We start from the raw sequence: 14,340 nt of genomic DNA on the forward strand, positions 1-14,340 counted from the left end.
TGTAGTCTATGTAGAGCTTTTCTTAACACTGTTTGAGGTTTATATTATTGATAATATACTATGTATGAAACAAAGACATTTTCTTAGCGCTTATAATTTTCTAAATATCTAACTCCTAATTATGCAAGTGATGTTTAGCATTTGATAAAACGTCAATTCCGTTTTGGATTGAACTAACTTCCAATTAATGTTCGTGTTTCAATTTAACCAAGTTCAATTCAATTTTGAAACTGAGATTCAAGCCGTATATAAGAATATCTCAATTCACTAACACAAATATGTTTAAAACCAAACATATTATTAATTTTACAGTAAACATACTGGTTTGATATCTAACATATACTAAAAGAGAGATAATCTCGACGGGGAAGCTGTCCACCTAAGCAAAAAAAATCGTCCAATAGGATGAGATTTTTCTGCCACGTCGGATGCGTCAACCGTGTAGTGGGCTTCGTCTAAGTTGTTCTGTTATCAAAAGTGGACTTACGTTTGGGCTTACTTAGGCTTAGAGTTGGGCTTGATTTTTATTTGCCCAAATCAAACCATCACATATCAAACGACGACGGAAGCAACGATTATATTCCCCTCTACCACTTCCTCTTCTCCGCTTGAACATCATAGAAACTGACTTTTAATCGATCCATGTTACAGGAACTTATGATTCCTGGTTACTTTCGGTTATGTTTTCAATTTCAAATAATTTTCCGGTATGTGTAAACCGGTTTTCAGTCGCTTGTTTGACTATTTGACCGTTGTGTGAGGTCACGCTTTAAGTACTGATTTGGTTGTTATGGAAAAAGCAATCAAAAGCATCTTTTATCTTTATCCTTATCTCTCTCTCTCGTCAGCCATTGTTGCTATTTTGGATCTTTGTACTTCGAGGTGGTCCTTCTTCCTTTGTACCATCTTCTAGTCCTTGATTCCTCTTCATTTAAGATTTTCGGTGAATCTCTAGTGAAGATTATCTATCTAACCATCCTTACTGCTTCATTTTGGTATCAGAGCATCCCAATCTTGAAGGACGATGGTTGAGACTCGTCAACAGGAACGATCGATGGCTGAACAGCTCGAAGAGATGCGTCTCGCTCAAGCTAAACAGTCTGCAGATCTCAAAACCTGCTCTGATTCGTGGGACGCACGTTTCACCAAACTGGAGACCACGATCTTCACGTACTTTTCTCAGATGTCGGCTCCTGGAAAACAACCCATGGAAGGTTCCTACTCAGGAGACCCACACTCTGGTGACTCGAGCCGCCCTCCTGATCCTCCAGATCCAGCGCATACATACCGTCAACGCGCCGATCTGAACACCTACGGTCAGGATCGCTCTCATGGTCTCACGTCACGACTCTCTAAGATCTCATTTCCACTTTTCGATGGATCTGAGCTTCGCGACCGAATCTACCAGTGTGATCTCTTCTTCGGAATGGATAACACTCCTCCTGAGCAGCGCGTTCGCCTCGCTGCGATGCATCTACGTGGCAAAGCTCTTCAGTGGCACTACAACTTCATGACTGAAAGGTTTGGAATCTATCCTTCCTGGACCGACTACATAGTCGCGATCTCCAGCCGTTTCAGTACTCTGTTTGATGATCCTTTAGCTGAACTTGTGGCTCTCAAGCAAGGATCTGACGACGTTGAGACGTTTCTGGATAAGTTTGAAAACGCTAAAACCAGAATCGTTCTTCCAGAGGCTCATGCTCTCAGCATATTCCTCACAAACTTGCACCAGCATCTAGCGCTTCATGTCCGTCAGTTCGAGCCCACCACACTTGCAGCTGCTGCAAAGATCGCTAAACTTCATGAATCTGCCTTAGCCCAAACACCTATAAAAAACCACAGAGCTCCCTTCAATCCTAATCACAAACCAAACTCCTTTACCCCTTACAAACCTAAAGAAACCACTCCCCTTTTACCCAACCCTGACCCAAAAACCCAAAACACCAAACCCACTTTCATTCCCCGTTCCAATACCGATACCCAAGCCCGCAAATATACCTACCAAGAAATGCAGGACCGTCACGCTAAGGGTCTCTGCATGTTCTGCGACGAACCTTTCACCCCTGGTCACCAAATGAAACACAATCGATCACATATCTATGTCATGGAGGGAGATAATGATGACTCTGATGATGAGGATCAACTCCAAACGGCAGAGATTACAGCAGAAGATCTTGACAACACCACTCCCACCGTATCAGTGAACGCTCTCAGCGGCTCTGCAAGCTTTAACTGTATGCGTGTGGTTGGTCAGTATGGCAAGAAGAAGCTTCACATCCTCATTGATCTCGGAAGTACTCATAACTTCCTTGATGTCAATGTCGCCAACGCCTTGGGGTGCAAGCTAGAACCTCTGGCGCCTATGACCGTTGCTGCTTCTAATGGATGTGATCTCACCACTAAGTTCAAGTGTAGCAAGTTCTCTTGGACTGTTCAAGGTTATACCTTTACAACGGAGATCCCCCCTATTCCCCTACACTGTGGTGAACTTGTCCTTGGAGTCCAATGGTTGTGCACTCTAGGACCTATACTATGGGATTTCTTAAACCTACGTATGGAGTTCCAGTTCCAAGGAATCAAACATGTCTTACGAGCAGTGCCGTGCGAAGGAGTTTGGGGGCCTGAGGCAAATAATATAGTTTTATCTAGGTTCAAAATTTTAAATTTTATTTATAAAATAAAATATATAATTTTAATTTAATATATATTAAAAATAAAATAAAATAAATATAAAGTAGTAAAAATTAATTTTTATATTTATCTACAAACATGATAAATAAAACTATGTATCTGATTATAAATTAAATAGTTAATTCATAACTATAAATATATAAAATTAGTTGTAAGTATATTTTTTAAAACATATATGAACAAAAATAACTAAAAAGGTAAATACATAACCTTAGCATATAAATAAGACAAATAAAAATAAATAAGATTGTCTTAACGATTTTGTTTTGTACAAACTACCATGTCATATAAAATGTAACTAAACTATAGAATTAGATGTAATTTATTTAACTAATTAAATTAAGTAATAGGAAAACAAGGGGCCTAAATTTAACAAATTTAGAGGGGGCCTGGGGCAATTGCCTCATTTTATAAGGCACGGCTCTGCTTACGAGGTGTCTCTAAGTCGGGTTACAAAGTGATTAATGGAGGTAACTTCAACAAACTACTCCTCCAGCAACCACAAATTGCCCTTCTTCGAATCAGAGAGATTGACAACTCTTCTGACGACAATACTCTCAGCGACGACGCCTCCCTTTCATTCATTGCTGCGGAGCAAACCGACCTCTCCAACGATCCTATTCTGCAACAACTACTTCAGTCGTTTGCAGACATCTTCGAGGAACCAGTTGGTTTGCCCCCATTTAGGGAAGGCTTTGATCACCGTGTTCCACTGGAAACAGGAGCTAACCCAGTGAACCTACGCCCCTACCGATACTCCTCCTTACAAAAGGATGCTATCGACAGCATGATCAAAGATATGCTCGCTCAAGGTACCATACAGTGTAGCTCCAGTCCCTACGCTTCACCTATCGTCTTGGTCAAAAAGAAAGACGGTACTTGGCATCTTTCCGTGGACTACCGTGGCCTCAACAAGCAGACAATCAAGGACAAGTACCCTATTCCCCTTCTCGAAGACCTTCTCGATGAACTGGGTGGTGCTTGCTTCTTTTCAAAGCTTGATCTGCGTGCTGGATTCCATCAAATCCGTATGACACCTGATGATGTATACAAGACTGCCTTCAAGACTCATTCAGGCCATTACGAGTACCTCGTGATGCCTTTTGGGCTCTCTAACGCACCTTGCACATTTCAAGGATTGATGAACCACATTTTTCAGGAGATTTCACGCAAGTTCCTACTGGTCTTATTTGACGATATCCTCGTCTACATCAACACTTGGGAAGAACACTTGCAACATCTCCATGAAGTCTTTGCTATCCTACGCCAACAGCAGATGTATCTCAAGCCCTCTAAGTGTACCTTTGGCGCCACTTCTATCGAGTACTTGGGCCATATTATCTCTGCTGCTGGTGTCAGCACTGACCCTAAGAAGATCGCAGATATCTGCAAGTGGCCAACTCCATCTTCGCATAAGCAGCTCTGAAGCTTTCTAGGCCTTGCCAACTACTACAGAAGGTTTATCATGAGCTACAGCATCATCTCACGACCGTTAACCTTTCTGCTTCGAAAAGATGGCTTTGAATGGTCTACTGATGCTTCTACAGCCTTCACAAACCTCAAAACCGCTCTTTCGTCTGCACCTGTGCTGACTCTCCCTGACTTCAACAAGACTTTTGTTGTTGAGACCGATGCCTCTAACACAGGTATTGGGGCCGTTCTGATGCAGGATAACCATCCTATTTGCTACATCAGTCGTGCTTTAGGTCCTCGCCACCAGTCTCTCTCAGTTTATGAAAAAGAGCTTATGGCAATGGTCCATGCGGTTCAGTCTTGGAATGCTTACTTGGCGCACAAGAAATTCATCATACGTACTGATCAAAAGAGCCTCAAATATATGGTGGAGCAGAAGGCTACGACTCCCTTTCAGCACATGTGGCTCTCCAAGCTCATGGGTTACGACTTTGAGATCCAGTACAAACAAAGCAAAGACAACGTAGCTGCCGACGCTTTGTCTCGTGTCTCGGGCTCTCAACTGCTCAGCATCACTCTGTCGCAAGCTCATCAGGGTTTCTATGATTCTCTACAGCTACTGTGGCAACGCGATCCTCACCTAAAGAAGCTCATTAGCGACTTGACTGCAAACCCACAATCACATCCTTCCTTCTCCTTTGCGAATGGCGAACTACGACGCAAAGGAAAGCTTGTGGTGGGTAATGACATTGAGCTCAAGACTCATATTCTGAAATGGCTACACGACTCTGCTATAGGGGGTCACTACGGTCGAGATGCTACTCTTCACAGAGTTAAGTCTCTCTTTTGGCCTAAAATGAGTCTCGAGGTCATGAACTACGTCAGGAACTGTGCTGTCTGTCAAACCAACAAGTACGAGACAGTCGCAAAACCGGGACTTCTTAGCCCCCTTCCTATTCCAAATGGAGTTTGGGAGTCTATAAGTTTGGACTTCATCGAAGGCTTGCCTCCGTCTGCTGGAAAACACTGTATCTTGGTTGTCATCGACCGTCTGAGCAAGAACGCACACTTCCTTCCCCTCTCCCACCCTTACACGGAGCTTGAGGTTGCTCAGGCCTACCTTGATAACGTGTTCAAGCTCCACGGCTTGCCACTGAACGTGATTAGCGACAGAGACCCTACGTTCCTCAGCGACGTTTGGAAGGAACTCTTTCGAGTTCATGGCGTTGATTTGCGTTACTCCACGGCCTATCATCCCCAGACTTATGGGCAGACTGAGGTTACCAACAGGACCTTAGAAACATATCTACGCTGTATGACTGCTGATGCTCCTAAGTCGTGGAGTAAATGGCTTCCTTTAGCTGAATGGTGGTACAACACCACTCACCACTCTGCTATCAACGCTACACCGTTTGAGATTGTGTATGGTCAGCCTCATCCTCTGCATATCCCTTATCTCCCTGGAGAAAGCTCCTCTGTTGTGATAGACAGAACTCTGCAAAAGCGAGAAGAGGTCATTTCCATGTTAAAGTTCCACATCTTGCGTGCTCAGAACAGAATGAAGCAAACCGCTGATTCTCACCGCTCTCCACGAGCCTTCTCTGTTGGTGACTACGTCTACCTGGAACTCCAACCTTACCGCCAACAATCACTTAAGAAGCGCGGCCTCTCCAACAAACTCTCACCTAAGTTCTACGGCCCTTTCAAGGTCTTGGAATCTGTTGGAGCAGTCGCCTACCGCCTGGAGCTTCCTCCTACTGCTGCCATTCACAACGTGTTTCATGTCAGTCAGTTGAAATTGTGCCCAAATCCCGCTGGTCTGGCTGCCACAATCCCTCAATACTGGTTTGACATCGGCCTCTCCAAAGAACCTGAAAAGATTTTGGAGAAGAAAATGGTTAAGCACAGGAACACTGCGGTTACTAAGGTTCTGGTTCAGTGGCAAGGAGAAACAGAGGACACTGCAACCTGGGAATTCTACCGCGACTTCATCGCCAAGTTCCCTCATTTCCATTCTTGCGGACAAGAATGAATTCAAGCGGGGAGTATTGTTACAGGAACTTATGATTCCTGGTTACTTTCGGTTATGTTCTAAATTTCAAATAATTTCCCGGTATGTGTAAACCGGTTTTCAGTCGCTTGTTTGACTATTTGACCGTTGTGTGAGGTCACGCTTTAAGTACTGATTTGGTTGTTACGGAAAAAGCAATCAAAAGCATCTTTTATCTTTATCCTTATCTCTCTCTCTCGTCAGCCATTGTTGCTATTTTGGATCTTTGCTTCGAGGTGGTCCTTCTTCCTTCGTACCATCTTCTAGTCCTTGATTCCTCTTCATTTAAGATTCTCGTTGAATCTCTAGTGAAGATTATCTATCTAACCATCCTTACTGCTTCAATCCACTTCTCCGTAATCAATACTCCAGTTTACTTTGATCAATCAATTTCTTCTTTATGATTTCATTTCGGCTACCTATTTTCCTCCTTCTTTATATACTGGTATTCTTTCCACTGTGCAAATCAAAACCCTAGAACCGCTCTAAACTCAATCCAGGACGATGAAACAAAATGGGAAGTCCCCTGTCTCCTCCGGCTACGATGAAAAAGTCATGTTCTTCAGAGATGTCTCACGGGTCACCACGAATCTCAGTTGCGATTCCGTCTGATCCACTTCTGGGAGGCTTGGAACCCATTAAATAAGATGCTTATTGGCGTGGAGATGCTCCTCATTGACGAACATGTACATGAAATATCCGAAACTTAGTTATTTAGTTCCCACTTATTTACTTCAAAACGTTCTTCACTTACTTATTTTGCTTTTCTTATGTTATTCTTCGTAGGGAACTGTTATTCAAGGATTTATTTCGGCAGGACGTATTAAAAAAATTTGCCTGATACGAAACGAGGATCAGTTTACAAACCCAACAACTTCTATCGATCGAGAAACAAATCGGTGTTTCAGGTTACTCTGAACTGTCGGTTCTACAAGACAGTCCCATCCCTTTTGATGAAGACCGTTTCCGGTTTCATTCGTATGAGGATTTTCAAGCTAACTGTGATCTCAAAGGAGACCTCTGCGGTAAGCTCTCTAAATCTCCACATCATCTCTGACTTGCATTGCTTGATGATTGGATGTAGTATGTAGTCTTTCTTGCTGCTTAGAACCAGAAATCTCTAATCTTTTTTCCGTAAAGTAATTGGTTTAATTTTTCAGAGTTTTCGGTTTGTCTAAATCATTCTCTGAATTAATTGTTTAAAGAGGCACGTGTGGATGAATATAGTTAAAGTTTTAAGAGTTTTTGGTTTGTCTTAGTCATTCTCTGTAGCCACTCTTGAAAGAGGCACATGTCGATGAATGAAATTATTTTATTCGGTTTGTAACGTTAGGTTTCACAACTTACTAATCTCGGTCCTTGGATTTTGTTTCTCATCATAGCGTAGTATAGTATACATAGGATCTCTGGACTACTTTAAGACTATGTGTGTTTCGATTTAATGTGGTAAAATATTAGACTACTTATTTTGGAGTCATCTTACTTATACTCTTGATGAACAATGTAATAGATGTTGTTGGCCACATGAAGCTGGTTAATGGACAGAGTCTCACTGAGCCCCCCGTCCTTGACGAAGTGGAGATAGCAAAGGCGAGGCATCTTCTGGTTCATGTGCAATCACATGAGTAGGTTTTTACTTATTTCTTATACACCACTTCTCTGTACTTCTCTTAACCATTCACTGTCGCAATTTTGCAGTGGACTTGTGATGAAGCTCTACCTTTGGGACCAGGCTGCAAGAGACTTCTTCAAAAAAATCAAAACGTACGGAAACACACCCACCGTGTTACTGGTCACGACCGTTAACACGAAGAGTCTCAGAGGATCCCATTTCTATCTTTAGTATAGCTTACATACAGTTACATATCTACACTTTGTGTTGCTTTTAATGGGGTTTCCTTAATACAACAGGTACTCTTTCCCTGACCTCAATGTCCTCCTCACGTGTTTTATGGACTACGATGTCCAGCCTACCATAGATTACTTCGGCTGGTAAATATTTATGTATTTTACATTTACTCTTTGACTAAATGAGGTGAACCGTGCATGACCCCATTGCAGTGACTGAATGAAACAATGATTTGTACTCTGTCTCAGGTTGTACTCTAATCCAGAGATTGGTAGGCAGGTTAACGCAGAGGTGGTCACTAAACATGACCCACTGACTACTGGGGAAATATTCTCCTACATCAAGCAGGAATCTGCTAAGGTACAACTAAAGCTATATATTTCTTGCTCATTAAGAAAAGCTTCGATGCTTATATCAGCTTATACCATTTGCTCGGTCGCAGGAGGCTTTTTTTGAGTGCACGGCTACGATTGATGATGTAGTGCATGGCTCTGCCTGGTATTACATTTCATGCAGTGGGTGCAATAGTAAGGCCACTAAAGGCCCAACTTCGTTGATGTGTGCGAAATGTGGGAAGGTTAACATAACTGGTGTTGCACAGTATGGACTCTAGACTCAACATTCAATTACGCTTTCACTGGTATTATCTGCTGATTTTTTCATAACAGGTACCGTGCAAAGATATCTGTCTATGACAACAGTGACCAAGCTATTTTTGTACTACTTGGTTATGCTGGTCCTCAATTGACTGGGAAGCACGCATCGGAATTAGTTAGCACCTATTTTGAGGTAACTTTCCATCAGTCTGATACTCTCAAATGTTAGCACCTATTTTGAGGTAACTTTCCATCAGTCGGAATTAGTTCTCTGTCTCAGGTTGGGCTCTAACCCAGTGATTGCTAACGAGGTTAATGCAAAGTTTGTCACTAAACGTGAGCCACTGACCATAGGGGAAATATTCTCCTACACGAAGCAGGAATCTGCGAAGGTTCAACGGAATCTATACTTTTTCCCCTTTGAAATTACTCATACTTTATTAAAACTTAGTGAGCTTTAGGTGTAGATTTTATTAGCTGAATATAGCCATACGTTTTTGTATATATACGTATAGGATGTGATAATATTATTATTGTAGATAGTTAGTCCCTACGTTACGTCTTCAATCCCACCTATATTTGTCAAATTATTTGTTCCTAATCACATAGCTATTTCGTATCCTTTTTTATTCCTTAGAACCAACAATAGAGTTTGTTTTAGTAACATTTTAGTCTTCCTCTCAAAACTTAGCGAGCTTATGTGTATATTTCATTAAGAAAAGTTTTGATGCTTATATCACTTGCTCTGTGGCAGGAGGCTTTTTTTGAGTGCACGGCTACGATTGATGATGTTGTCCATGGGTCTGCTTGGTATTATATTGCTTGCAGTGGGTGCCATACTAAGGCTATCAAAGGCCCAACTTCACTGATGTGTACTAAATGTAAAAAAGAACATAGCTGGTGTTGCACAGTATGGCCTCTAGACTCAATGTTCAAAAACGATTTCACTGGTATTGTCTTCTTATTTTTCCATGACAGTTACCGTGCAAAGATATCTGTTTATGACAACAGCGACCAAGCTGTTCTTGTGATACTTGGTGATGCTGGTCGTGTGTTGACTGGGAAGCACGCATCAGAATTAGTTAGCAGCTATTTTGAGGTAAACTGTCATCAAACGAAACTCGCAACTGATTTAATCTCGCTGTTGTGCGTGAATGTCAGGCTAATGGAAACCAAGGAGTTAACCATGAGGTGCCTGTCCCAAAAGCTCTAATCAGCACCATCGGACAAAGACACAAGTTTTGCGCGAAAGTTACCGAACACAATTTATCAGGCAAGACCTGTAAGACCCAAACCTGGATCCCATGATCCAACCAGTCCGCGGCCTTACCTAAACATCTAAGTGCAATTCAGCCGGTTAAGGTCCAATCTTTACTTAGTCATTTTTCAATCATTTGAGGTTCATGCAATACTAAGATCAATGCGGAAGCTTAAGGCAAACATCATATTATATATATATATATGTCAAATGTGATCCATACAAGCATTCAATTCATTCAGTTGCACAATAGGCTAACATAAACCCAATGTATACAACAAGTCACTACATCACACATCCCACACGGCCAAGGTCTTCATGGCTCCTTAGCCTTACCACGGTCCCTGTCAGAAACTAAAAACTCAAAACCCACAACACATATGCATAAGAATCATGAACCGATATCCTAGCAATCACAACCTAAGCATAGTTTGGACACTTAGCCTAATTTAGCCAAAAGTGACCCGTCCTGATACTTGTCCAAAAACTAAATAAAATTCATGATAAATCATGATAATTCATGATTAAGAAAATGGTCCAGTTGGAATTCCCAGAACCGGTCTCGATCATATTGATCTTGACCATGAACCGCCAAACCGGCCACATGGAACCATCTCGAAATCAATGATATAAATTCAATCTATCACTTTGATAATTCATTATAAATCCCAACTAAGAGATATCAAATGCCAAACCCCAATAACTCCCTTAGGAACTATGAGATCGGACCATACATGCTCAACCAAGGCCATGGAGAGATTACACTGATCTAACCAAGTCTTGGTGGCGTGTCCATGAGTTTTAACCCATATATTACTTCAGAATATGATAGAGAAGAGATATATTGACAGGAAAAGAGTAATAGATGCAACCATCCACACATGGATCCAACGGCCCAACCATCCGGATGAATGATTTAAGCGGTTTGTACTTGGTTTGCATCCTGTGCCTTAGGTGTGTGTTCGGAAGCCCCCAAACTCTTCTCCGAAGCCTTCAACTTTCCTCTGGTATCCATTTTCGATCAAGTCTCCTTTTCCCACGGCTTAGAACTCACCGGAATCACCTTGCCTTCACACGGACTGCCCTTGCGGTCACACTTCTCTTTTCTCTCTTTGATTCTGTAGAGATTTGGGCAGAGTTTCCCCTTATGTTTGTGATGATTTCTGTCGACAGAGGAGGGGTTTACTTATAGGGAAGAGGCTTGCCAACCGTCCGGACGCAGTGATTGGCCATTTGGCCAACGGTTACACCTTTTCGCCCAAACCGTCCAACCGCTTGCAAACTGCTCTTCTCTTCGTTTGGGCTGATCGATCTCAAGCCCAATAGCTTGCCCATAAGCTTAGCTCACTTGCCCATGCAGCCTAGACCCAACGGACACCCATGACCATCATCCGGTCCATGACCATCACTCATGGTCCGCAATGTCCGGTCAAGACTCCATCACTCCGTCCAGCTGAGTTGAGCTGAGTACTAGTTGCCTGAGCTGAGTGAGCTACTCCTCCAGCTCCTGTGAGCTGCCCAAGACTGTGTGAGCTACCTACCAGCTCCACCTAGCTAGTTGAGCTACTTCCGGACCATATCCAGCTTCCGGAACACTCATCCAGCTATCTTTGACTTCTTTTCATCATATTCTGGTCAAGTCTCAGCCATCTGATGCAGTTAACCTTCAGTTTGGACCATGATACGCTTGCCTTTAGATCATATGACCTGGCCAGTTCATCTCCCCGTACCATGGCCCGTCCCAATGGGCTTAGTTAGAACTAGGGACATGACAAGACCGATCTATAACTGTGACCAAGATCCTCTCTCTAGACACTCCACCAGCCTCAGAAGCCTCGGAAGGAAACCACAGTACTATAACTTTTGAGAAAACATTTCAGACTGGAAACAACGTGTGTGAAGCTTCCAAAAGCCGTGTGGATTCTGCAGATGAGGGGAGTAAGAGGACTTGTGACCATGCTGAGACAGAGAAAGCTAAACGCCCCAAGTGTGGGAATTAGAGCTTCCATACATCTTCTCAGAGCTTGCAAGGTTCATTGCAGTTTAAGTGTTCGTTTCCTGTTTAATTATTGACTCATAATTTTGACGCCGAAACTCGTTATCCCCTGATGGAAAAGTTAGCATACGCAGTCGTAACATCGGCGCGGAAGCTTCGACCTTATTTTCAATCCCACACTATCGTCATCCTTACAACGTTCCCCATCCGAACTATCTTGCATAGTCCGAGCCAGTCGGGAAGATTAGCGAAATGGGCCGTCGAACTCAGCGAGTACGATATAGACTATCGCCCCAGAACGGGTGCAAAGTCTCAAGTCCTCGCAGATTTCTTGGTGGAGTTGCCAACCAAAGCCATAACTAATAAAGAGCCTAACTCAACTTGGCTCCTCCACGTTGACAGATCGTCGTCGAAACAAGGATCCGGCATCGGCATCCGTTTGACGTCGCCGACCGGAGAGATCCTCGAACAATCGTTTAGATTAGAGTTCCACGCCTCGAATAACGAGGCAGAGTACGAGGCCCTTATTGCGGGATTACGACTAGCCCACGGATTGAAGATACGAAATATCCACGCTTACTGCGACTCTCAACTCGTTGCAAGCCAGTATAGCGGGGAATACGAAGCCTGGGACGAAAGGATGGAAGCATACCTCAAACTAGTCCAAAACATATCCCAGGACTTTGATTCTTTCGCCCTGACCAGAATTCCTCGTTCCGAGAACACACAAACAGACGCACTCGCAGCCCTGGCATCGAGTTCAGATCCGGGACTTAAAAGAGTAATCCCGGTAGAGTTCATTGAACATCCGAGCATTGGACCTCCCGTCGTCATCAATCTTATTCAAGATGATAACGAGGAAGAAATCGCAGTCGAATCAGAAGAAACTCCAGAACAAAACGAATATGGCTGCGATATGCCGTGGCTAAAGGCGATACGAGCGTATATCATCGACGGAAAATTACCTTCCGAGAAGTGGGCGGCTCGAAAAGTCCGAACCCAAGCCGCCCGTTATGTAACGGTCGACGGAGAAATTTACAAATGGAAATTCTCTGGACCACTCATGACTTGTTTAGAAGGACATAAGGCTAGAAAGGTAATGGAAGAAGTTCACTCTAGTTCCTGCGGAAATCATTCCGGCGGAAGATCGCTCGCCGTAAAGATAAAACGCCACGGGTATTACTGGCCAACGATGATCGGAGACTGCGAAAAATTCACACGAAAATGTGAAAAATGCCAGAGGCACGCTCCAACTATTCGGCAATCTGCGGAAAAACTCTCCTCCATTACGTCGCCATACCCCTTCATGCGCTGGGCTATGGATATCGTAGGACCTCTTCACAAATCCAAGCAAAAATGCTTTCTACTGGTCCTCACAGATTTCTTTTCGAAATGGGTAGAAGCCGAATCATACGCAAGTATAAAAGGACGCACAAGTCGAAAATTTTGTATGGAAAAACATTATCTGTAGGCGTGGAATCCCATACGAAATAGTAACGGATAACGGATCCCAGTTCATCTCTACCTGCTTTGAAGCATTTTGCGAAAAATGGAATATACGATTAAACAAATCAACTCCCAGATATCCGCAGTGAAACGGACAGGCAGAAGCAATCAATAAGACCGTCCTTGACGGACTTAAGAAACGCCTGGACGAAAAGAAAGGGAGATGGGCGGAGGAACTCGAAGGAGTCCTCTGGTCACACCGCACAACTCCGAGACGAGGAACGGGAGAAACACCCTTCGCCCTCGTATACGGCACCGAATGCATGATTCCCGCGGAAGTCGAATTTCCCGGGATCCGTAGACGGCTTCTCCCAGAACGGGAAGAAGTAAACAATGCCATGCTATTGGATAACCTCGATCTCGTCAACAAGCAACGGAATCGGGCACTAACCCGAATCCAAAATTATCAACATGCAGCCGCAAAATACTATAACTCCAACGTCCGAAATCGCCGATTACATGTAGGAGACTTAGTTTTGCGCAAAGTTTTCCAGAACACTGCTGAACGAAACGCAGGAAAGCTATGAGCCAACTGGGAAGGACCATATAAGATTATAAAAGTCGTCCGGCCTGGTTCCTACGAAATCGAAAACATGCAAGGTGTGAAAATCCCAAGAACTTGGAACATCATGCATCTCAAAAAAATACTATCACTAAAACATTGCAATCAAAGAACTACGAGATGGCTTGATCCCCGAAAAGGGGTACGTAAGCAACTCGCTAACCGGCGGGTTCAGCTATCCCCCTCCCCGATTTAAAAGTGGGGGAGCGGGGTGCGTATATTCGTATGCTCCCACGACTTTCAAAACTTTACAGAAACTCCGAATTTTCGAAACTCTTCAACAACGATTATCACATCCAGAAATCGTCACTCATCTAAACTGCCCTATTCAAAAGCCCGTAACTCTTTTATGGCATAAGAAAAATCCGTTCACCGCATTGCGAGACGTCGCTTCGTGCCCGAATAATTTTTTTCTCATA

The 14,340-nt window shown here is 43.3% G+C and overlaps 3 protein-coding genes across 3 annotated transcripts; all 3 read left to right on the forward strand.

Annotated features, from left to right (window-relative positions):
* Positions 1-1,024: 1,024 nt before the first annotated feature.
* Positions 1,025-4,117, forward strand: LOC108828940 (uncharacterized). The gene is made up of 2 exons (XM_018602591.2): positions 1,025-2,626; positions 3,107-4,117. The coding sequence occupies exons 1-2, from the start codon at positions 1,025-1,027 to the stop codon at positions 4,115-4,117; spliced, it is 2,613 nt and encodes an 870-aa protein (XP_018458093.2).
* A 2,922-nt stretch (positions 4,118-7,039) lies between these two features.
* LOC108816340 (uncharacterized) lies at positions 7,040-11,934 on the forward strand. The gene is made up of 8 exons (XM_056990202.1): positions 7,040-7,179; positions 7,665-7,779; positions 7,853-8,146; positions 8,252-8,363; positions 8,446-8,603; positions 8,672-8,792; positions 9,761-9,879; positions 11,636-11,934. Exons 3-8 carry the CDS (start codon positions 8,106-8,108, stop codon positions 11,643-11,645), a joined length of 561 nt encoding a protein of 186 aa, XP_056846182.1. The 5' UTR covers positions 7,040-7,179; positions 7,665-7,779; positions 7,853-8,105; the 3' UTR covers positions 11,646-11,934.
* Positions 11,935-11,965: 31 nt separating this feature from the next.
* Positions 11,966-13,626, forward strand: LOC108828938 (uncharacterized). The gene is made up of 2 exons (XM_018602589.2): positions 11,966-13,271; positions 13,436-13,626. Exons 1-2 carry the CDS (start codon positions 11,966-11,968, stop codon positions 13,624-13,626), a joined length of 1,497 nt encoding a protein of 498 aa, XP_018458091.2.
* Positions 13,627-14,340: the final 714 nt, after the last annotated feature.

The sequence above is a fragment of the Raphanus sativus genome, chromosome 7 (genome assembly GCF_000801105.2).
Source record: "Raphanus sativus cultivar WK10039 chromosome 7, ASM80110v3, whole genome shotgun sequence".
In the NCBI taxonomy this organism is placed as follows: domain Eukaryota; kingdom Viridiplantae; phylum Streptophyta; class Magnoliopsida; order Brassicales; family Brassicaceae; genus Raphanus; species Raphanus sativus.

What these genes read in the sequence shown, in the direction of transcription:
- LOC108828940 (XM_018602591.2), top strand. Translation starts at nt 1,025, where the DNA reads ATGGTTGAGACTCGTCAACAGGAACGATCGATGGCTGAACAGCTCGAA. An exon ending in AAGGAGTTTGGGGGCCTGAG is followed by an intron (nt 2,627 to 3,106) that starts GCAAATAATATA and finishes TCATTTTATAAG; the next exon opens with GCACGGCTCTGCTTACGAGG.
- LOC108828938 (XM_018602589.2), top strand. Translation starts at nt 11,966, where the DNA reads ATGGAAAAGTTAGCATACGCAGTCGTAACATCGGCGCGGAAGCTTCGA. An exon ending in AGAAGCCGAATCATACGCAA is followed by an intron (nt 13,272 to 13,435) that starts GTATAAAAGGAC and finishes ATCAACTCCCAG; the next exon opens with ATATCCGCAGTGAAACGGAC.
- LOC108816340 (XM_056990202.1), top strand. Translation starts at nt 8,106, where the DNA reads ATGGACTACGATGTCCAGCCTACCATAGATTACTTCGGCTG. An exon ending in TCAAGCAGGAATCTGCTAAG is followed by an intron (nt 8,364 to 8,445) that starts GTACAACTAAAG and finishes GCTCGGTCGCAG; the next exon opens with GAGGCTTTTTTTGAGTGCAC. An exon ending in AACATAACTGGTGTTGCACA is followed by an intron (nt 8,604 to 8,671) that starts GTATGGACTCTA and finishes TTTTCATAACAG; the next exon opens with GTACCGTGCAAAGATATCTG.